At 39.5% G+C, this 24203-nt stretch overlaps 1 protein-coding gene across 2 annotated transcripts in view; it reads left to right on the top strand.

Annotated features, from left to right (window-relative positions):
* Nucleotides 1-24203, top strand: part of Slco1c1 (solute carrier organic anion transporter family member 1C1) — a 38351-nt gene that overhangs the window by 2193 nt on the left and 11955 nt on the right. For both annotated transcript variants that reach the window (XM_038320278.1, XM_038320276.1), the window contains exons 3-9: nt 5281-5413; nt 8296-8429; nt 9997-10143; nt 11962-12060; nt 13586-13831; nt 14665-14829; nt 21827-22022. In XM_038320278.1, the coding sequence (XP_038176206.1) occupies nt 5281-5413; nt 8296-8429; nt 9997-10143; nt 11962-12060; nt 13586-13831; nt 14665-14829; nt 21827-22022 (1120 nt within the window). The remainder of the gene's footprint in view (nt 1-5280; nt 5414-8295; nt 8430-9996; nt 10144-11961; nt 12061-13585; nt 13832-14664; nt 14830-21826; nt 22023-24203) is intronic.

The following is a 24203-nucleotide window of genomic DNA, read 5'->3' as shown; positions in this document are numbered from 1 at the left end:
GTTTAATGTCAGCTTTACCTGGAGTGACAGGAATGTCTAAATCATCATTTTTTTTTTTAATTTCTGCTATTTTGCTTTCATTTGTGACTCTGGATGTCAGAAAAAAAAGTAAGACCAATGAACATATAAACTTTTGTGGCTTCTGTAAAAAAACACAATCCTCGCTTTAAAAGGGATAGGAGATGGTTATTTTGGAAACAAATAATGCATGGCTATAGCCCATGGACACCCACTTAGGCTACCCCAAATACTGTGTCCTAATGTGGTAAATGTTACATGAAGGTTTCATTTAAGAGCAAAGAAAACCATTGATCAAGATGCTTTCCAGCAGGTTGGTGGAAACATCAAGTAGGAGGTTACAGAAAGTTGGGGGAGTCCTCTGCTATTGGGCTTAGAGGCCACCTGATGATAATATGAACTTTTGGATAGGTAGAAGTTAGGGATGTGTTCATACAGCCAGAGGGGTTTACCTAACGGTCAGCAAGATGTCAGGTCATACAGAGGGTGGGTGACACATGCTGTCACGGGATTAAGAAGACCCCAGGTAATTGAGCTCTGAACCCATAAAACTCCAACCACTAGAGTCCTAAGCAGGCCATCAGCCTTGTTGGTGGAGCAGTCCTGCTAATTTGTTCACCAAGTTCCCGAATCAGTGCCAATCACACCTTCCGGGGAGTATTAAAGTGCAGGCACCGATTCTACAGGGAGGGGACCCAAGGTTCTATTTGTTTTTGTTTTAGTTTACATTTATTTAGTTAGTAATTTAGTCTATGTGTTTGCATGTGCACACACAAGTGTTCTATGGTGCACATGGGAGGCCAGAGGATACCTTGAGAGTCATTCCTCTCCTTCTACCATGTTCACTCTGTAGATTGAACTCAGGGCAAAGTGGCTTTGCCTGCTGAGGCATCTCACAGGAAGTCTGCATTTCTTGTTGTCAGAGACCACGAATGCTGTTAGTCAGAGACCTCACATACATCAAGATTCTAAAATGCCTGCTCATACCAGTCATTGATGTCACGGAGTCACCTCCTTTTGGCAGGTGATAGTCTACATTATGGGACTATACCTAGGAAGCCGGTATCTCCTGAGAGAGGCAAACTTACAGATGGAGGGAGATGTGCCAGTAAAAATGAGATAGTGTAGAGTTTTTAATTTTCCATACTCTTGGTTTCTATGTAGAAACACCTTAGTGCTAGAGATACTTAGACATGGTGCAAACTCTCTGATGGGTTGCCTCCATATGTAAGACAGAAACTGGTCCAAAATGATGCCCAGTGCCAACAGCCAGTCTCTACACACATGCAACACATGTGCACTTTATTCCCACTGAACACACACATACATAGAAGCACACTCACACCCCACATACATACTATAAAAGTTATAAATTATAATCTACACATGTAACAACTTGGTTGAAATTCTTTTAATTTCTGTTGATTGTCTATGGAAACTAGCATTTTCCAAGCAGAAAAATCATATGACTGAAATAGAAGACACCATTATATTTATTTTTTTAATTCCTAAATATGTCAATTATTTTTGTATTTTCTTACTCAATTGTCCTTGGGACTATGTTGAATTGAAGTGATGATAATGGAGATTCCTTTCTTGTTTCTGATTTAATACAGTGCTTTTAAAATATCACTGTTCAACAATGCACCTCTTGCATGGTTTTTATTTTAATTAATTAAATCATTATAAGTTTGTGTGTATGGTTTTTAGTAAGCATACTTCAAAAGTTTATTTGCTCAACACATGCCTCTTCATTTTGTCTTTCACGGTTTGATTTTCTGAGACAAGGTATCTCACCCTGTGGCCCTGGCTGGCATGGAACTTGCTATGTAGACAGTCTGACCTCACACTCACAAAGGTCTGTCTGCTTTTGCCTTCTGAGTTCTGAGATCGAAGTGCACACCACTGTGCTAGGCTCAGTGTTTCTTATGCCTTCGTGACTGAGCTGAGGGCTTCACAGCTTGTCTTCTAGTCCACAAAAAAATGGTTCTTCTACATGTTATATAGTGATTTAATTAACAGATTTCTTCTTAGCTCCTATTCTCACCCCTGTAATTAACTGTACTAGGCTCCACTGACTGTTCCATTTGCTAATAGGATATTACCCTTACAATTCACAACTGCATTTGGGCTCCAACTGCCAAGTCATACACAGTCCCCGTTCAGTATTTGTTTCTGGCACATAAGATAACTTCAGCTGCTGTTGCAAGGAGAAGGCCTGCTTGTTCGTCCTGGCTGCCTGACTAGCTTAGCCCCAAAATAACCACACAGAACTTGTATTAATTAAATCACTGCTTGGTCCATTAGCTCTAACCTCTTATTGGCTAACTCTCACATCCTGATTTCACCCATTTCTATTAATCTGTATATTTCCACATGGCAGTGGCTTACCGGCAAAGATTAAGCATGTCTGACTCTGATGGTGGATCCATGGCATCTCTCCTTGACTCTGCCTCCTTTCTCCCAGCATGCCATTTAGTTTTCCCCTGGCTTCCTAAGTTCTTCCCTATCAACAGGCCCAAAGTAGTTTCTTTATTAACCAACGAAAGCAAAGCAACACAAAGACAGAAGGACCTCCTACACCAAGGTGTTTGCTTCTTTTCCTAAGACTTGAAAAATTTGAAATTTTGAGTGTGTGTGCATAAAAAGAAAAATAGAGGGATATGCTCAGTTTGGTAAAACATTTATTAACCTTCTGGACTCTTATCTGTTTGTCAATTAGTCATCTGAGGTATTGGAAAATTTTGTATCCCATTCTCTGTATGTGTGTCTGTAAATGCAAATATATGTGTGTGCTGTCTGTGCAAACATGTACATGCATATGTGTATACAGATGTTCTGCCCATACATGCATATGTGGAAGACAGAGATGGACTTTCAGTGTCTTCCTTTATCACTGTTCACTTTGTCTTTGAGATAGGGTCTCAAAGGAACCTAGCATCACCATTGTAGTTAGGCCAGAAAACCTTTGAAATCTTCCAGTCTCCATGCCTCCTCCTCTGAGCCCAGTGCTGAGGTTACTGGTGTCAGACTCATGCCAACTTTTATGCTGGTGTTGAGGATCTGAACACAGCCAGTACTTTGCCCCTACCCTCTTCCCAGATGCTCCATTTAATTTTAATTTTTGGTTTTAAATCACCATATATATTCCCATGTGTCTCTCTTGAGAACTCAGAAAGGTTGCTCTTATAGCAAATAAGGAAACCTAAGCTCCTAGAGGTGGAACAGGTGGCAAAATGGCATTATTCATTAATATAACAAAGAAGCACCCTTTGGACCCCAGTCCCACATTGTTAGAGTTTGGTGGAGGGTACATGGGGCTATAAAACAGTTGCTACAAAATGCAGTCATCTTTACAAACAAAAAGGCATAACCAGTATAGTGCCATATACTACTTAAACACCAAATGGGTATTCTCATGTTTAATTTTTTAACTTGCAAATTTTAAAGAGCTGAATTCTTCTAAGAGTCAAGCACATAGAACTCATTTTCATCTTACTTTTCCCACGTCCTTATTATTATCCTTCAGGATATAAAATTCACCACTCATTTTCCAATTGACTAACTCTGGCAGTATGTCGAACAGTAGTAAACCAGATAATTGCTTGCAGATGGGAAACACGCTCTTGCTGTAACATGGAAACACCAAGGACAGCATAAAGACAGGCCACTCCCATTGGCCCCCACAGCCAGCCAATGGGGAGGGTTTTTTTTTTTAATCTAGATGGGAGTTTCCACAGATGAGAATTCCCAAATGATTATAGCTAAAATACAAGAGGTCTTTAAAAAGACGCCCCTAACCTGTGTTTCTCGTGGTGTATTGTTGGTGTGACCCACACCACTGCAGTTGTGCTTTACCTTACAAATGCAGGTGTTTTGACTGGGCCGTGTTCCAGAGCAACAGAAAACTAGAAGTGCCTAGCAGTCTCCATTTTTAACAGCTTTGTACCATCCTTTGTACCACCTCCTAGGAATTCTGTGTATAACAGAGCTTGAGAAATCTTCTTGTAAAACACGTTGAATTATTGAGCTTAGGAGATGGCTCACTCATTTAGTAAAGAGTCAAGTAAACATGAGTTTGATATCCGAATCCATATTAAACAGCAACAACGACAAAAATCCAGGCATGGTATTGGACCCTTTCTCGTTATTGCAGAATGAATTGGTAAAGACAGCTTACAGCTTGCTGGACCACCAACCTAGCCTAAATCAGAGAGCCATGGGCCTATGAGAGGAGACATAATCTTATGAACCGAGGCAGATAGCATCTGAGGGCTGACACCCAAGATTGATCTCCAGCTCCATTGCATTCCAGTGCTCATGCACACACACACACACACACACACACGCACACACGTACACAAGAATGTATTCATAAAAATGCATACACACCGAAGTAACTCATGATGTTTCATTAGAACTATTTTAAAATGATGTAATTCTTACTTTAAAACCAACATTATTTTTTATTTCTAAAATGTCTGTCTTGTGAAATAAATTAGCATTTTATGAAAGTGAGTTTAACATTTTATTTCATTTAAAGTGAGGCATAGTCTTGCCTTTGTATAACCTTTCTTTATCAGCTGTAGAGATAATATAAGATATATATTACAAAAACAATTGGAAAACTAATAGATGCTTTAATCCAAAGCATAAATGAATGAAGAAAATTAATAAAATTTTCTGCAAAATCACCAATAAAAATTAAAAATATCAGCTAAAGGAAGTCTTTTATAATTTCTATATACTTTTGATTTTTAATTTTGTGTGCGTGTGTGTGTGTGTGTGTGTGTGTGTGTGTGTGTGTGCATTTGAATGCCAGTGCTGTTGGAGTTCTGATGAGGGCATCTGACCCGTGAAGCTGGAGTTACAGGCAACAGTGAGCCACCCAGTATGTTGCTGAATATCAAACTTGGCCTTCCAACATCAGTACACTCTCTCCACCAAGCAGTCATCCTTCCAGCCTTCTGTCTCTAATTTATGATAAAATGCTTTTAGAAAAACAAATGGCCAGGTTGGGTAAAGCAAAGTGGTAGGGAGATGGTAAGTGGAATAGTTTGACAAAATGGGGTGATTCAAGTCATGAACTTGGAGATGATTTCAGCAGACATTTTAGCTCACAGGGAGGAAGCGACATGATGGGAAGTCTGGGTGTGTGGTCTCTCCTTAGAGCGAAGCTGCACTGAATCTGCGTGCGCCGGCGCGCCATGTGTTCACTTCTGCTGTTTCCTAGACCATGAATGCATCTTCTTTCCCCCAAAGGGAATCTCCTGGTCATCACATTTGTTAGTTACTTTGGCTCCAAACTTCACAGACCAAAAATCATCGGAGCAGGCTGCCTGGTCATGGGAGTCGGAACAATGCTCACGGCGCTGCCACAGTTCTTCATGGAGAAGTAAGTCCAAAGCCTCCGTCTTTTCCTAACCCTTCCTGCCATGGCAGATCTCCTCATCTGGATTTTTTTAAAATTATAATTTGTCTTGTTTTCATTCGGCAAATGTCTTGCTACATGGCTCTGGTTACTTAGATATTTACTTTACTAGACTGCCCAAGATGGCATTGAATTCACAGCCTTCCTGCCTCAGCCTCGAGTTCTGGGGTTATAAGCATTTATTTTAAAAAATATATATGTGGGTATTTTGCCTGCCCGTGTCTCTGTACACAGTGTGCATACACAATGTTCATGTCATGCCATGGAGGCCAGGAGAGGACGGTGGACTTAACAGTTGGTTGTGGACTGCCATGTGGGTACTGGGAATTGTACCCAGGTCCTCTGCAAGAGCAGCTAGTGCTCTCCACCATGACCCGTGTCTCCAACCCCATCACCAGACACTCTTTACAGCTTTTCACAAAACTCCTCACTGATCATGGGCTTTTTTTTTTTTTTTTGTAAATATGCATTGTTTTTTCCAAAACAATTTCTTTTACTTAGTATTATGTGATAAATTATCTTTCCATTTGTTTACGGATGAGTAACAAGATTTTTTTTTCTTTTTTTTCTTTTTTGGTTTTTCGAGACAGGGTTTCTCTGCAGCTTTTTTTTTTTTTTTTTTTTTTTTTTTTTTTTTTTTTTTTTTTTTTTTTTTTGAGCCTGTCCTGGAGCTAGCTCTTGTAGACTAGGCTGGCCTCGAACTCACAGAGATCCGCCTGCCTCTGCCTCCCGAGTGCTGGGATTAAAGGCGTCTGCCACCACTGCCCGGCTGAGTAACAAGATTTTTTTTTTCTCTGTGCTAGTAAAACGTAAAGAAGATACACAGTCTCCCTCACACTGCTATTATACCTTCTTGATCAATCACATTAACCTTCATGCTTCAGATACCTCTTAGCTCCTATTTACTAATATATATGTATATATATATATATACACATACATATATATAATTATTAAAAATTTCCACCTCCTACCCTCCTCCCACTTCCCTCCATTCCCCCCACTCCCCCTCCCTCTCCAGGCCAAAGTGCAGTCAAGGTTCCCTACCCTATGGGAAGTCCAAGGTCCTCCCTACTCCCCCCATGTCCAGGAAGGTGAGCATCCAAACAGACAAGGCTCCCACAAAGCCCGTCCTTAATATGCATTGTTTTGTATAAACAAACTTTTTGTTCTGCCTTCTTCAAATAAATAACCTTGGTGTTACATAAACGTTATTAATCATAGATGACAAGGTGCTCTGGCTGGCTGGGTTTGGCATTCTTTCTCTTAGCTTCACCAACCCACACATATGAGAATTGCTATAGTATACATCTATGCTGATCATTGTTTTAGGCACTGTGGATAAGGGAATGAAAAGAACTCCCTGAGCTTATGGATCTTAGGAGTAAGAAAAAAAAAAAACAATACACACATGCAGAGTGCTGTGGTATGTCATATAGGGATATTATCTGTAGAGAATAGGACTGAGAAGGATGGCCAAACCTTTAAGAACACTTGCTATACAAGGTGCATGTTGCCTAAACACCTGTAATTCCAGCTCAGAGGCATGTCACATCTTCTTCTGGCTTCCCCGTGAGCACAAGTGTGCACACTAGCATACATACACCCACACATTCTCAGACACACACACACACACACACACACACACACACACACACACACATGAATGATAAAGAACAACAACCTAGTGAAGACAGTTAAGGAAAGAACTGTGAAAAGACAAGGGGACTCTCACAGATTGACTGACCAGTGAGCTCTGGTGATGTGCCCTGCCTCCCCAGTGATAGGGTTACATATGCCCACTGCTGCACCTGGCACTTAACTGGGTGCTGGGGATCTGAATTCAGAATCTCATGCTTACACAGATGGTCCTTTACTGACTGCCTAGACCCAGATATAGAGTTCATAATGGTAGTTTGTAACTGAGATCTCTAATTCAAAAACTGACACTGATGAACATCCTGGGATGAGATTGCAGGAAGTGGATACAAGATTTTCATATGCTCGGTAAAGACTGCTCTAGGCACAATTTGAAAGCTGTTGAGAACTAAAACCCTAAACTTAAGGGCAGCCATGGCTGGGGCTGGACCTTACTAGTAATGTGCTGTCCTGTACACAGGGGAAATGGGTTCGGCCTCCAGCATGGAAAAAAGAAAAGCAAAAGGTTTCTACCATTATTTGGACCTGATGACACAGGCCTGTAATACCCGCTATTCCTGAGATTGGAGTAGGAGGATCACATAAGTTCATGGCCAGTCTGCGTAGGCATCAGCCAGTTCAGAGCTAGCTCAGCGGAGTTTAGCAAGTGCGTGGTGTGGTGGGGAGTGCAGGGTGGAGGGGTGGGGCTCCGTTAATCTGTAGTCAAAGTCATTACCTGGAGGGAAAAAACAGAATTCCTTCTGGGTAAAGGGCTCTAGAGCCGTGATGCGTTTTACACATTCTCCAGAGCTGGTCTGATGTGGAATCCCTGTGAGCATCCTGCCAAGTCTGATTCTGATGTGCTAATGCCTCACATTGTTACAATATTGATTTTTCTCTGTCTAGCAAATGTAGGTAGCTACCTCTTACTCTAAGTGAGCAGGTGATGGGCAGTCACTAACTTCTATTAAAATAAGTCTTAAAATGATTCTTGCTTTTCTTTCCTGTCAGTGGATCACAGATGGCCCAAGAATGATGCAAAGCAGGCAGCATCTTCCAATGTGTCATGCACTAAGCCTCTGCTCAGTGCAAGTTTGGTTTGATGAGTCCAACTGGAAAGTCCAGCCTGCCTTCTCATGAGTGGCAAACCAAGTCTGTGTTTTAGTATGATGTTAGCCTGACAGGGTAAACATGTTCTCTATATGCAGGTACAGCTATGAGAAATTTGAAAAGTATTCTCCCTCTGCCAACCTCACTCCCAATATCTCTCCATGCCACCTGGAGTCCAGCAGTCTGCCACCAAGCTTAGCCACAGGGAAATCACCAAACAAAATGAATGACGGTAAGATGATTTTTAAAAATTGACTTGTGTAAATAAATAGGTTTTAGCTTTTATATATTTTAGTTTATTATTATTATTCAGTTTTTTTCTGAAATGCATTAGTACTAAAAATATTAAAATATAAAAAATTCCTGCAATTGTGCTGGGGAGATGGCTGAATGGGAAAGGGTGGTTGATTTGCAAGAAAGAGGTCCTAAGTTCAGATTCTCAGCACCCACTTAAAATTTTAGGCATGTCTGCACATGCCTGTAAACCCAACACTCGGGGACACAGGTAGGTGGGTTCCTAAAGTTCGCTAGCCAGCCAGCCCAGCTCAAACAGTGGACTTTTGGTTCAGTGAGAGATTTTATCTTGAGGCAATAGACTAAGAATGATGGACAAAGGTATCAATATACTCTGGCCTTTGCTTGTACACAGGGACAGACACACACAACTGCTGTTCACATGCCTGCACACTGCAAGCACTCATACACACATAAACCGCTCATAGAGTATAAAACTGTATGATATGATCCCAGTAAAATATTCCAGTGGTTCAATATTATGGAAAAAGCCACAAATGGCTTGCTGGTGACTAGGAGCATCTACCAGTGGTTTCTTGTAAGATGGGTCTTGAAATGAGAATAAAATGAATTTCACAAATAGAATCATCAATCTGAAGGGTCAGATAAGAAATGTAAATTTTTCCCATGGATATATTTAATTTCTTCTTTATCCTCTTCACACCTAGGTAAAAATAGCTTCACCTCCCAGTGTTGATGAGAAACCTCCAGTTGTAAATACCCAAGAACCACTCAGCCCAGCATCTTCTTGGCAGGGGACATTTAGATGTGGTGATTACCGGAGGCAGTGCCAGAACTCTGTGAAGCAGTTTTTCATTTATGTGACTGATATAACTGCCCTGCCTCCTATGGTCAGATTCTGGCATGGCATTTATTAATGCATCCTTAAATCACTTTAGATTTAGCTCTAGAAATATTGTCAAAACCTGTTCCTTTTGTTAGAAGATATGGACTTAAAAACTACGAGATGTGTAACTTTTATATGACTTGTTTGGAGAATTCTAAAAGTGGTTGATTACTAGCACAAAGAACTATAGGCAATACAGCCCCGTGCTGCAGCTGTCAGCCACATCAACACTTGAGTTTCAGGTAGAACTTGTACAACAATGAAAAATACTTGTGATTAAAAAGAGACACGATTTGTACTAAAGTGGGTGTAGATAAGCACTTGTTCAGGGCCTGTTTTGCCTCAAATAACTGCTGAATGGGGTTGGAGTAGAGAAAGCCAAATTTGTCTGTATAGGTTCAAAATGAAAAAAGAGAGCAACTAAATTCAAGGGATCCGAAGAAGGGAGGATCTCTTAGTGGGGCCTCCAGATTTAACTGTGGAAGAGATGGAAGTCTGAAAAATAACACAGCCACTTCCAAACTCTTACCAGTTTAGCACTGTGGCAGATTTTGATTCTGCCTTCTAACACAGTTTTAAAGTCGAGCCTAGAAATGTAGAATAAACATTTCACATCAATAGTGAGCTCGCTCTAGTCTTCTTTTTGCTTCTCTTATAGAATGCAAAGGTGATGCCAGCTCCTCCATGTGGGTTTATGTCTTCCTGGGAAATCTTCTGCGAGGATTAGGGGAAACTCCCATCCAACCCCTTGGCATCGCCTATCTCGATGACTTTGCCAGTGAAGACAATGCTGCTTTCTACATTGGTAATGTTCACTTCATCCGGTGTGAGAAGTGGGGTGCCTGTCTGCCCCCTTCCCGTCTATTTCAAACTTAGTGTGGAAGGTCTTAGCACTCAGTCTTCGTGCCTTCATTCGGTTAACACTTGTCTGAAATACACAGAGGATTTGAACAGTGGAGTTGCTGTCTTTTGCATAAGGAAGAGAACACTAGACTAGAAGAAAATCGCTGTGATCATGACTGTAATGGCATAGAACCTTGTGAAGGCATCTTGGGGGCTTCAGAGTTCAGAGATTGTTTTTAACATTTTGTGTGTGTGAGTGTGTATAGGTGTTTGTGTGTATTGTTTCTTCAGTTCTAGAAACCGCCTTGCATAATAAAAGTCCCGATTAATTAAAGGGTCTTTTTTTTCTATATGAGATAAGAAGGAATTCTGCAACCTTGATAGTGGGTATAAATGATTAAAAAGAAATATAAAGAGAATAATCAAGGCTCAAGGCTACCACATCTGTAGATTGTGTCCCAGAATACTGCAGAACTCATCTGTGACTACAAAAGAGGGGGGGAATGGCCTGGAAAATCTTCCACACAAAACTGAATAGTAGAAGTGAACTCTGAAGGTCAGATGTGTCTATGCACTGTTTAATGAGTGTCTCTCACATTCTGGAATCTAGCCAAAAATTAGAGCTGCAGGCGTGACTATTGTGTCAACTGTGTTTCTTGGAATGCTGATCTTTTGAATGCATAGTCTTTAGGGACAAAGTCAAGATTGGATGAGAGACTTTGCCAAGAATCATTGTATTTCTGGGCACACACCACAGAAATCACTGATATCCTGCAGATGCCAATACAGACTTAAGAGCAGACTCTCACTTTATTAGAAAACCAAAGCATAACTCAGGAGCTGAGGAGGTACTTACTATATGGGATACACTGAGCAAGGATCCAGACACTGTCTAAGATTTACCTTCCTCTGGAGGTTCTCAGAGGTTCACACAGTCTTACTCTCTCTTCTGTTCTAAATGAGGCCAGGGAATGTCTCTTCATGTTTTTAAAATCCCCAGGAATATGAGTGTTTGAGTTCTGTAGGGAAATGAATGGCATGTGGGAGACATTTGGCTGAGCAGGATGACCTTTCTACTTACTGGTGGCGCTCTGCTCTGGGTAACCTGTTACAGTCATCCATCAGGCTACCCCTGACCTCTGGTGAGCTTTCTAGAAAAACTTGCCCCAAAATTGGCTTCCTTTTTTTAGCTACTTCTTGAGACAACACTCTCCCCACAATGCTTCCTCACAAGCTCCACATAAATGAGTGGGCATGCTTTATCACCGAGATGAAAAAATCCATTTTAATGTCAATCAGAATTTATGCTTTACTGACCATAAATATTTGATAAAGATTAACAAATTAGTATTGTTGTTTTCTTTGTTTGTTTTTATCTCACGTAGTCCCTAGCTCCTTCCTCCATCGCTCAAGGGCTAGGATTCCTAAACCGTGGACAACACAACTGTCAGGACTAAAGTTTGCTTCGTGTTTGGAATTTAAATTTGTTGTGGTCCTGGTGTTATTTCCATGAGTGGATTCATGTGTTAGAAGTAATAATTTTCTCCCAAAATAGAGAAAGACTTATTTCCTGAGCTGGTGCATTGAAAAATTAGCCAGTGCCACCACAGGTGAGGTGCCCAAGTTTTATTTTGCAGCTACCAATCTCATCTTATTTATATTTCCTGCTTAGCATTTTATTAATTTATTAAGACAAATCAAAGTGACAGTTATTCTTGTTTTTCTCTTATCCCTCCATTAATATGTTTTATTTTAATTTGGTTTGCTTTTTTTTGTGCAGGGTGTGTGCAGACAGTGGCAATTATAGGACCCATTTTTGGCTTCCTCTTGGGTTCATTATGTGCCAAACTGTATGTTGATATTGGCTTTGTGAATCTAGGTAAGTAGGTCTATTTATTTTTTCTATCTATATATCATCTATCTATCATCTATCTATCTATCTATCATCTATCTATCTATCTATCTATCATCTATCTATCTATCTATCTATCTATCTATCTATCTATCTATCTATCTATCTATCTATCATCTATCATCTATCTTTCTACCTACCTATCTAATTACACTTTTGTTTGTATGTGCATGCCATGATGCACTTGTGAAGATCAGTTGACAACTTGTGCAAATCAGTTCTCACCTTTCACCAGGTGGATCCTGGGATGGAACTCAGGTACACAGGTGTTGTGTGATGCAGGTATTAATGGGTACAGAAGGATAAACAGGTAGTGGTTAGAACAGGGTGAATTGTGGTCTGTTTTTAAGGCAGATCCTCTTCTGTAACTGCCAGTTCAAATGCAGCTACCACAGTTCAGGCTCAAAACTGTGACTCCTGCTGGCTCTCACTGGTCTCAGATGTGTCAACATTTGTTATAGTGACATCAACCGATAAAGCAAACACATAGAAGCAAAAGTCTTTAGTGACCACACTTCCCCTTCTCCTAGTCTTAGACTCCCATGCCATGTTTCCCCAACTAGGCAATTATTCTGGAGGCTGGCAGCCATTATTCTTTGTGGACAATCTTAGAATTTAATAAGCAAATCAGATGCAAGCGCTTCTGAAGGAACAGCTGGCTATAGGGTGTTTCACACCCTGTTCTCTCCCTTGTGCTCAAGGCACAGACCCAGAGCACAGTGTAAAGTCACAAGCCTCTCACAGTCTTTAGTCTCTGACTTCTTAACCTACAATTCAAACAGAGAAACTAAAGTCCTCCAGGAACACCGCAGGAATGCCTTTCCTTGAGATTGTGTGTGTGTGTGTGTGTGTGTGTGTGTGTATGTGTGTGCCATGTATGAACTATTAGATGTTTTCTATTTCCATGTATATATACATGTGTCCTGGGTATACATGTGTGGGAGCATTGCACATGGATGGTCATACATGTGGAGGCCTTAGTTAATGCTAGGAAATCATCATAAATTTTTCTACCTTGTTCTTTGAGGCAGGGTCTTTCAGTCAAACCCAGAGATCACTGATATAGCTAGTGTGACTCTTCAGCTTGCTCTGTGACTCTCCTGTTTCTACCCTGGAGTCTGGAAAAAAGATTGGCATCTAGACCCACCTGGCATCCATCCATCCTTCCATCCATCCATCCATCCATCCATCCATCCATCCTCCATCCACCTATACACATATACATATATACACACATATTTGTCTCTCTCTCTCTCTCTCTCTCTCTCTCTCTCTCTCTCTCTCTCTCTCTCTGTGTGTGTGTGTGTGTGTGTGTGTGTGTGTTCATGGGTATTTGAAATTTGATCCTCATGCTCTGAGGTCACCCTCCTGACCCTGTTAGGTAATTATTTATGATGTGTTAGAGTTGTTGCTTGAACTTATTTTCTGCAGCAATGCATTTCAACACCCTAATCTTGAAAACCTTGCTACTGAACAAATCTCTGTCTTTCAGACCACATAACCATCACTCCAAAGGATCCCCAGTGGGTTGGGGCCTGGTGGCTTGGTTACCTAATAGCAGGGCTCCTAAGTCTCCTTGCAGCTGTTCCCTTCTGGTGCTTACCCAAGACTCTACCAAGATCCCAAAGTATAGAGGACTCTGGATCCTCATCGGAGAAGTCCAAGTTCATTATAGATGACTCTATTAACTACCAAATGGCCCCTGGAGAAGAAACAAAAATCATGGAAATGGCAAGAAGTAAGTCATATTCTCCTTGATCATGGGCTCATGTCCGTCTTCCTAGTGGGACTTGAGGAAAGGTATGCATAACAACATTTGGCTCCCCTGTCTGAAAGAAAAGTTAAGAAACCATTACAGGAAGCAGAAATGGAGAGGGGAAGTCTTTCTTATTGAAAAAGTTATGCAGGTGGATAAAAAAGAGTCCTGCATGTTTTCCTTTTAGGTGGCTCCACCCTCTCTCAAATACCATTGTTCTCCTCCATAGTAGCTTCTCAGTGTACTGAATGGACAGAAAAAAGAGGCTGTAACTCTATGTCTAAGAACCTTTTATACACAAGCCCCAACAATATATAAAACCGTGTGTGTCAGCAAGGGTGTAAGTGGGAGGCAGGCCTCAGAGGCCTGGCTTGTTCTCCAGAGTTCTCCTCAGGGAAGTTGATGACTGAAAAATTGTACCCATCTTTTTATTTTTGAGACATCCTGTATATATTTTTATACACATTCTTGAACTTGTTGAAGTTCATTGCATGAATCACGGGAGAAAGATCATTTCAAAGCCAAGGTGTGTTGACTAAAGGAGACAGCAGTGAACTGTGTTGGGAGAAAGAAACTTACACTGGTGGTTCTTGGTGTCCAACCTGGGGCTCCTAGAAGGAGGATGAGGAGAAATGTTCTGCCCTCTTGTCACTGACACATCTGTCCCTGTATCACTCATAGGTCCTATATAGTATTCCAGAGGAGTGTGCGTGTGTGCCTAGACCCAACCCTGGGCAGACTGCAGCCCTGAAGGTTGCAGTGTTGACCATTTGAGACCCTCGTTTCATGGACATCATACTGTTTTTGTCTTACAGATTTTCTTCCATCCCTGAAGACTCTTATTAGAAATCCAGTATACATCTTATACCTGTGTGCAAGCACTGTTCAGTTCAATTCTCTATTCGGTATGGTGACATATAAACCAAAGTACATTGAGCAGCAGTATGGGCAATCATCCTCCAAGACCAACTTTGTCATTGGTATGCCCTCCTGTCTGTTATGTGTTCCCATAGAAACCATCTTCCAATTCTTAGTAATACTATATTGCTACAGTTTTTAATGTAAAATAATTATGCTATTTTAGATAAAGTAAAAGAATATGTTTTTAAAAACTCTAGTAGGGTAAGTATGTATACATGGTGGGTGTGTAACTGTGACTATTTGGATGTGAGAGAATTTCCCACAGTCCTTTAAGAAATACAAAAAAGTGAATATAGCATGGATTTTTTATCTTTAGATTATTGCTAATATTGGACACCTGTGTTTTAGTCTTTATTGATACCTTATAATATTGACAATATTGCATGCATGGTGTCTGGGATTGCATGCAGCAGGCATTTAGATAGTATAACTGTGTTTTCCATGCACAACGCAGAGTTGGGGGATGTTTTTGATTTCTAGAGACTATGTTGTTTGAAGGGATTGTATTTATAGCATTTTAATGTAGCCAGTAACAAGAACACCACTCAAGGACCAAAACAAGAATAAGAAAGTAAAAGAAATATAAAATGATTAAACACAGAGTTATACCCTGTATAAAATTAGGAACTTAAAACATGAACTGGCTCCTTCTCTCCAGGAATATTTCATTTAAAAAAATCACCATTTTGAGGCATTACATTTATTCTGTTTCTTGGGACATATTCCTTTAAGATATGAGACTCTAAAATAACTTCCTTCTTCATAGGAATTGTTAAATGATTTCTCTTATTAATATTTTGTATGGTATGGCTGTGTTATGGGGATGTGTGGGTGTGGGTGGATAAGTATGTGGGTGGGTGGATGTGTTCATGTGTGCACATAACTGCATGTGCCTCTGTAGGTCAGAGGTCAAATAAGGCTTTCAAATCTCCTGGAGCTGAAGCTAGAAGTAGTTTTGAGCCATCCAATGTGTGTTCTAGGTACCACACTTGGGCTTCAGAGCCATCTCTCCAGCCTTTCTTCACAGAATATTTTTAAAATTCTCCATATTTTTATCCCTGAAAAGAGAAGAGGAAAGCTGAGTATATCTTAGAAGATGAAATTTTCCTATAACAAATTCTGAATAACGAACACTTAGAAGATGTTACAGTGAGTGACTGACTTGTTTGGTCTATTCTCCAACATTCTAGCAGTTTGAAGATTGGATCACTGACATATTTTCATTTCCAATATTAATTGATTCAAAATAACTCACTTTTATTATTTTCTGGTTAAACAAAATAATTATTTCAGAAATATCTCCCCTCCATAACTTCATCCATATCTGTCAGTGTTGTATATTGAGTGTAAGAAGAACAAATAAATAAGCAATGAACATTTGAGATAGTCTTTTTATTTTATATGTAGTTTTATATACTCCATATATAATTTGGATATATAGGATATACTTTACAATGAACAGTTAAGTCTGCAGATGTTTCTTGTTTAACTGAACTAATTATGCATATGTGTATGCACCTGTGTGTAGTGTGTGTGTGCTCATGTGTAGACAAACCACCATCTAGAGCATTCTGTTACACAAGAGCATTATTACCAGCACAGACTTTCCCTAATGGCTAGAACTGTGATAAACTTTATCTTAGTAAGCCAGTCTTTCTTGTTCTTGAGCCTCACACAAATTGGATAATTGATGTTTAGATTTGTTCACGGTTCTAAATACTCATGGCTGGTTCTTTTTCATTACCATGGTATAGTCTGTAACACCAATATACCATGAATTATTTATATTTATTAACTTTAGTGCCCATAGCGTTTTGGCTACTGGAGATCACACAGCCATGATCATTCTACGGGTTTATTCATTTTCTTTGAATAGATACTGGAATGCAAATACTAGAGCACAGACAGTCTATGATAGACAGTAATGTTGCTGAGAAACAACATGGCAGAGCACATTTATACATGCACTGGATGTGTGGGTGCATGCTAATCTCCCCACATTTTTACCAGACCTTGCTGTTGTCAGCCTTACACTGTGACATCATTTACCTGATGACTGTTTATGTTGCATATGTCTGCATAGGCCATTTACCCATGCTGCTTTTTTATTTTGCTTCCCAGTCTTACACTTGGTAACTTCTGGCAACTGTATATTTTTCTTCATGGAATGCATGTATTCCAAGTATTTCTCATATACTTTACCTTGCCTTTTAATTTTCCTTTTTTTAAAATCACAGATTCTTTTCTCATATATTATCATCAATATGATTTCCCCTCTCTCTATTCCTTTTAGTTCTTCCCTATCTGATTTGATGTATGACCTTTTAATTTTGATGGTGGTCATGATCATCATTTTAATTAAGCTCAGTTTTTAGGTTTTTCTTTCTTGTGTTATTTTCATTCTGTTTTTAAAACTGTATATTAAGCCCCCAATTCCCCCAAATGTTTTCTTAATACTTATAATGTTACCATTTAATTGTTTCAGTTTTCACATATTGGAACAGTACATTTCTAATCAAGTTTTTATATATTATGAAAGACAAGGTTTAACCAGAAAAAGAGGAAAATAACAATCAAATAAACCCAAACCTCTTCCCAGGAATTTGAACAAGAGTCCTTGTCTTTGAAGATGTGCCTGGTCCTCATTATTCAACATCATACAACATTGCATCCAGGCTCTTGATCTCTCCCACAATGGAGTCATGAATGAGGTTTTTAAAATTTTCAAATTGAAACCTGTTTTTCATAGAAGAAAATTAAGAATATTACTTAGAGAGAGATGTTTCTAACAGAAAATTAGGACTAAGGAGATTTCTCAGTGGGTAGAGCACTGCACTTGCAGAAGATCTGAAGCCCTGAGGAGAATCCTGGGATAGTTTTAAAACACTTAAAATTTTTACTAGTTTTTGTGGGAGGCACAGATTCCTTGGGCTCACAGATAAGCACTAGGCAAACCAGAAATGTTAAACACACAGGGATCTCTTCAAAGATAGATATATAACCTGTTTTCTGCCCAGACGTTTAGGAGCAGAACTGGTTAATAGCCTGATGACCTTTGCGTTGTAAGGAGGGCCACTTGTTCATTTCCCGACTGTCCAGCATCTCAGACCCGAAATAACCACACGGAAACTGTATTAGTTAAATCAGTGCTTGGCTTATTAGCCCTAACTTCTTATTGGCTTACTCTTACATATTCATTTAACTCATTTTCATTATTTTATATTTTATCATGAGGCTCGTGGCCTACCGGCAAGGTTAGTCCAACATGTCTGTTTCCTGAGGTGGCTCCATGGCTTCTCTCATGACTCTGTCTTCCTTCACCCAGTATTCAGTTTAGTTTTCCCTGTCTAAGTCTGTTCTATCCTATCAGGCCAAGCCAGTTTCTTTATTAATCCATGGTATGCACAGCATACAGAGGGGAATCCCACATCACCTCCATTTTCTGTTTAAATAAAAAAGGTTTTATCTTTAACATAGTAAAATTACATGTAACAAAATAGGTATCAAGGAAGAATTAAAGTTACAACATTTATATTTACTTACCTTTTGTTATAACTAAGGAAAACTATAACTATAATTATAAATTATTCAACTTCATCAAACACTTCAGAAGGATATATTACCCACGTAAACAGGATGTGCATTGTAAGCGACTTCCAAAACTCTAGAAATGATAGAGATATCTTGCTGCCTGGATAGTCACCCAAAGCTCTTCTGTACCATTGGGGCATCCATCTTCAGCCTACAGGCCCATAGTATCTAGTAGACTTTTCCACAAAGCAGGAAATTTCAAAGACAGTTCTGCCTATGTTGGCAGTTTGTCTGTCACTTTCTTCTGTGTCCTGAGTGTATCTGGCAGACTCTTTCATGAAGCAGAAACCCCAAAGGCCCCTTCTCACTTTTAGGCAAGTTTAGCAGTCATTTTTCTGTGGGTCCTGCAGGTCCAGCATAACATCAAGCAGTCCAGGCAAGAGCAGTTTCTTGCCCAAATAGCTAGCAAACTTCGTAAGGAGCCTCTTCGATGCCCATCATCCTCTTGAAGTATCTTGGTGCTGTCAGGAACAGATGTGTCTTGTAGAAGGAGTTGTGGGCAGGCCTGCTTTTCATCCCGCCTGGCTCCTACATAGCTAGCTTAGCCCCAGAAATAACATTACACAAACTGTATTCATTTAAACACCGCCTGGCCCATTAGTTTCAGCCTCTTATTAGCTAATTCTCACATCTTGCTTTAACCCATATTTAGTAATGTGTGTAGCACCACAAGGTGGTAGCTTACTGGAAAAGATTCAGCATGTCTGACCTGGTGGCTGGCTTCATGGTGATTCTCCTCTCAGAGAGGAGAGGCATGGTGATTTCCCGAGGTATCTGCCTCAGTCCCAGCATCCTGTTCTGTCTACTCCACCCACCTATGTTCTGACCTATCAGGCCAAGCAGTTTCTTTATTAATTAACCAATGAAATCATCAGATAGATAGAAGACACACCTACATCAGTGTCTCACTGTCATGAAAAGTCTTGAGTTCTTGAAACATTTTTAAATGTCATATTCTGTAGTTCTTTGAAGTAGTTGAAGAATACCTATCTATCTGAAATATATACTCTGTACATCTAGAATACCTAACTAACACGATTACAGGTTTGACTATTATAGATGACTCTCTATTAAGCTATATTTCTTAATTATCCATTACATTTTTAAATGAACTGGGCAAACACAATACCTTAATCAAGAGCTAAAATACACATATAAATTAAATTATAAATAAAATCGATCTTAAGTTTGTATCAATAAACCAAGGTTTATACCAATGCAAATCTCTATATCACCTTTGTGCTATCTGTGTGGCCAAGATCATGCCAAATCCTCCCCCAGACTCTTATCTTGACCTTGTTTTCCTCATTTAATCTATAGATCCCATCTTTATGGAAGAGGCCATGTATATGTTACAAAGAGTTTCAATGTAGTCATGTTTTAAGCTTTGTTGTGTACGTGAGAGTGAGTTAATTATCACCAGGAAACTTTTCAGCAAATTATGCTATGCTTAAATATGCCTACAGTAAACTATTTGGGGCTCAGACTCTCTGTGTTTGAACCAACACCAGTTACTGAGTTGTGTTGAGCTGAACTACCTTATTCCCATTCCCAACCCCCCACCTTCTGCTACCACTGCAGATTGTTTGTCTGCTGGCCATGAAGTTTGGAGAGGCCTTTGCTGTTTTTTAGATGTTCATGCATAGATACCCTCATTTCTGCATGCAACTTCCCCCAGATTCACTAATCCCATATTCAATATTCAATATGTTCACTGGAATATATATAATGAATACTATTCAGTGAATATATTGAATATTGAAATAGATATATTAAATATTTTAATATTGGTTATAGGTATAGATAGAGTGTATATGTGTTATATAAAACATTATATATATATATATATATATATATATATATATAAATTGAGTACAATTTATGCTGCCTGTACACTCATGGATATAGGACCATCCACTGAAGCATGGTCCACCCAAACATCCTCACTTTTAAGAAAACTGATTGTCTCTCCCCTAGCACCCACCAGCAGTCAATAGCTCCTCAGTTAGGAATCCTGAGTCCTTCTGTCATACACGCTGAAATTTTGGCTACTTTGAACTTATGCAAGTAACCATGAGTTCATAAGTGCAGGCTCTTGTCATGTCCAGAAGACTGCTAACTGGGGTTTCCCAACGTTCTCAACAGCACAGTGTTTTCTGTATTTATTGAATGTGTGTTTATAAAAACAGGACTGCATTATTTACCTTTCTGTTGCTGTTATAAAATATCCCCAAAGGGAACTTTTAGAAGAGTTTATTTTGGTTTATGATTTCAGAAGGGTGAGTCTATCTTAGCTGGGTAGTGGCATGGCAGCAAGTGGCAGGTATGGTGTCAGGAGCAGGAAGATGAGAGCTTATATCTTCAAATACAAACACAAAGCAGAGAGAGAACTGGAAGTAGAATCAAGCTTTCAATTCTCAAAACCTCTTTCCAGTGAAGTACTTCCTCAGGCAAGGCTGTACCTCCTTATAACTTTAACCAACTCCTCAAACTGGAGACCAAATGTTCAAATGTCTGGGTCTATGGGTAACACTTTTCATTCACATTACCACAAGGACTAACACTAACAAAATAGACACAGAATCCATAGCAGAGCTAACTTCTAGGATAGAGAAAGGAATGTTACACACACACACACACACACACACACACACACACACACACACGACAGAAAGAGAGAGAGAGCTAATTCTATTTTCACATTTATTTTTTTTTAATTAGGAGAAACTGTTAGAATGAATGAATTTGGTTCACAAGTAGCTGATACTTTACATTCTTCCTAGCATATGTTCTTTATTTTTAAAATAGCAATCACATGTCTTTTAGATGTTTGTTGCCTCTTCAAAGTACCAGGACACTTCCATCTCCTTCACCTGCTACACCCCCAAACCTCAGTTTAGCTGTAGAGCAAATGTAGCATCTCCTTTATTCCATCTTAATAAATTCATATTCAGGCCCTTGTGACGATTAGCCTATTTCTAACCTAGACACTACCCTGGAGCTAGTTTCCAGCCTGAGCTGGATTCTAATATGTTAATTTTAATATGAAAAATTACAACACATAGTCAAATAAAATAGATGGATTAAATGCCCTTTCGTCTATTGATATATGATAGAAGCATCTTAAAAATATAAGATTATAAGAGTAACCAGAGAGGTTATTTCTTTTAATTGAATGAAGATTAGTTAAAAGATTAAGTATATAATGTGCTTATTATACAAGAGATGGCGTAAAGGAAGATTAATGTCTACCCAACCGCCACCTGATTGAGAATGTTAGCTCTGGTGATCTACCAGAAAGGACCTCACTTCATCAGTTCATTCAGTATCAGTGGAATTGCACATTGCGTCATGTAGAATGTGAGACTCCGAGACTACACTGTGCTAGCAGTCACTAAGAACATGTGTGATGCTCAGAGATTTCTTGTAGGCAGCTACTGAGTGACGTATTTTCTTATTCCTCAGGGCTTATCAACATTCCTGCAGTGGCCCTTGGAATATTCTCTGGGGGAATAGTTATGAAAAAATTCAGGCTGGGAGTGCTTGAAGCTACAAAACTCTACTTGGGATCTTCTGTCTTCGGCTACCTCCTCTTCCTCTCTTTGTTTGCCCTGGGATGTGAAAATCCCGGCGTGGCTGGACTGACTGTGACCTATCAAGGGTATGTTCCCTCATGATGTCATATGAGGATATGGAGTTGTTTAGTTCAATTGTCAATAGAGTTCTCCAATAAGATTAATGTTTTAAGCCTCATAACTTTCATAGGAAGGAAATTTTTAATGAACTAGCTGGCAGTACTTAAAACTTAGAATCCGTTATTGTCACCCAAGTTTGTGGTTTCTTCCAAATATGAATTCGAATGTCTTATAGAAATAAAAAAATTGCTTAATCTACATCTTTCATTAGAAAATTAACTGGAAGCCAGGAGGTGGTGGTGCACACCTTTAATCTCAGCACTTGGGAGGCAGAGGCAGGTGGATCTCTATGAGTTCGAGGCCAGCCTGGTTTACAAGACCTAGTTCCAGGACCAGCTCCAAAGCCACAGAGAAACCCTGTCAAGAAAAACAAACAAACAAACAAACAAAAGCAAACAAACAAACAAACAAACAAGAAAACACCAGAAAATGAACCTGACAAATGTAAGAATGTAATCATGGGAATACAGAGTTTACTTCTTAGTAAAGTGATGATTTATGGGTTGAACCATTTTGGCTATAATTTTCTAACTTGAGAAATAGAATAATAACTATCTTTTAAGATTTGGAAGGCCTAAGTAATATCATATACATGATAGTTATTAGTACTTGCTTGTCATAAAATAGCAGGAAGAAGTTGCTTTTTCTCCCCTCTAGACTCCTAGTTAGCTGGATTGGTCTTTAGGCCATCTTTCCTAGTCTCTGCTGTGTTAAAATCACAGCGACTGTCCTTAGCTGTTCATCTTGCAATGCGTCTGAAAAGCATGAGTAATTTATATTTCCTGGTTTTGCCCTCATGCCTATGCCATCGCATATGTGGTAGGTGATTGGATTGTGTTGTTTCTAGCTTCTTTCTTAATGCAAGCCTGGATCTGGTAAGACCTACTTCACTATCCCATTTAGAGTCCTTACCACTCCACCACAGGGAATGCCTGCATCCTTCCAGTTGTTCTACACTGTTCATATACAAATGTTATTGAAACTCCACCCTGTACCAGAGAGGATCTAGATTAAATCAACCACACTGCTTGAAGCCCTGCAGAGGTAGAAAGGCAGACTATCCAAATCTTGTATTCATTAGTTTCTTGTTTACAATGCCTGTTACCAAATACTCAAGAAGCATTTTAAGAAACACGGTGTTAAACTGGGCGGTGGTGGCGCACGCCTTTAATCCCAGCACTCGGGAGGCAGAAGCATGTGGATCTCTGAGTTCGAGGCCAGCCTGGTCTACAAGAGCTAGTTCCAGGACAGGCTCTAGAAACTACAGGGAAACCCTGTCTTGAAAAACCAAAAAAAAAAAAAAAAAAAAAAAAAAAAAAAAAAAAAAATAAGAAACGTGGTGTTGATTTAGGCTTCCTATTTGAAGGGACATATACAGACCATCATGGAGAGGAAGGCATAGAAGCAGGTGACCCTGTGAGTTTTTGAGTGCTTAAGAGCTGCATGTTCACATCTCATCAGACCAGGAGAAAGAGATGGGACAGGAAGCAAGGCTCTGTCCCAGTGACCTACAGACCCCACCTCCCAAAGCTTCCACAACCTCTCAAAATAACACCACCTATTAGAGTCAAGTATTCAAACACATAAGCTTATAGAGGACATTTTTAATCCTCTGTATCTCCTCTATTCTACCTGATCATCTGCCTAGTGTCTGCATTCTAGCTTCCATTTTCTTCACCAACATGATTTCTTCTGCTTGTAACTAACCACACACTATAATATCTCTCATTTAAAATGAAAACAGTGAATGGAAAGTTAAACATAAATGTTCGTCTAGCAGGGTTTGAGAATTAAGAGTGGTCAGCAAAAGACATTAAGTGTTAATGATAATGATGAATCAGTAGAACGCTCTACAAGGAGTAGAAGCCTTGTTTTATTTTTGACTGTATCTTTTATATTTGTTATAGACTGGCATGGTGGAATCATTTGTAGTTTTCTGCTTATAAAGCATATAACTTTCACTTTCTAATGCATAGCCTCTAAACTCTTACTACAAGTTAGTTTTGCTAACCTTCTTAGAAGGAAAGTGAGTTTTCAAATGTCAATTTGCTCCCCAAACTTAGCATCTATCAAGTGTAGGTTTTGACCTTGCACACAGGCATGACGCACAGTATACTATTCTTTCTGTGTTGTGCTGTTTCTAAGAC

Source organism: Arvicola amphibius, chromosome 2 (assembly GCF_903992535.2).
Source record: "Arvicola amphibius chromosome 2, mArvAmp1.2, whole genome shotgun sequence".
In the NCBI taxonomy this organism is placed as follows: Eukaryota; Metazoa; Chordata; class Mammalia; order Rodentia; family Cricetidae; genus Arvicola; species Arvicola amphibius.
This window is presented reverse-complemented; position numbering and strand designations above follow the sequence as displayed.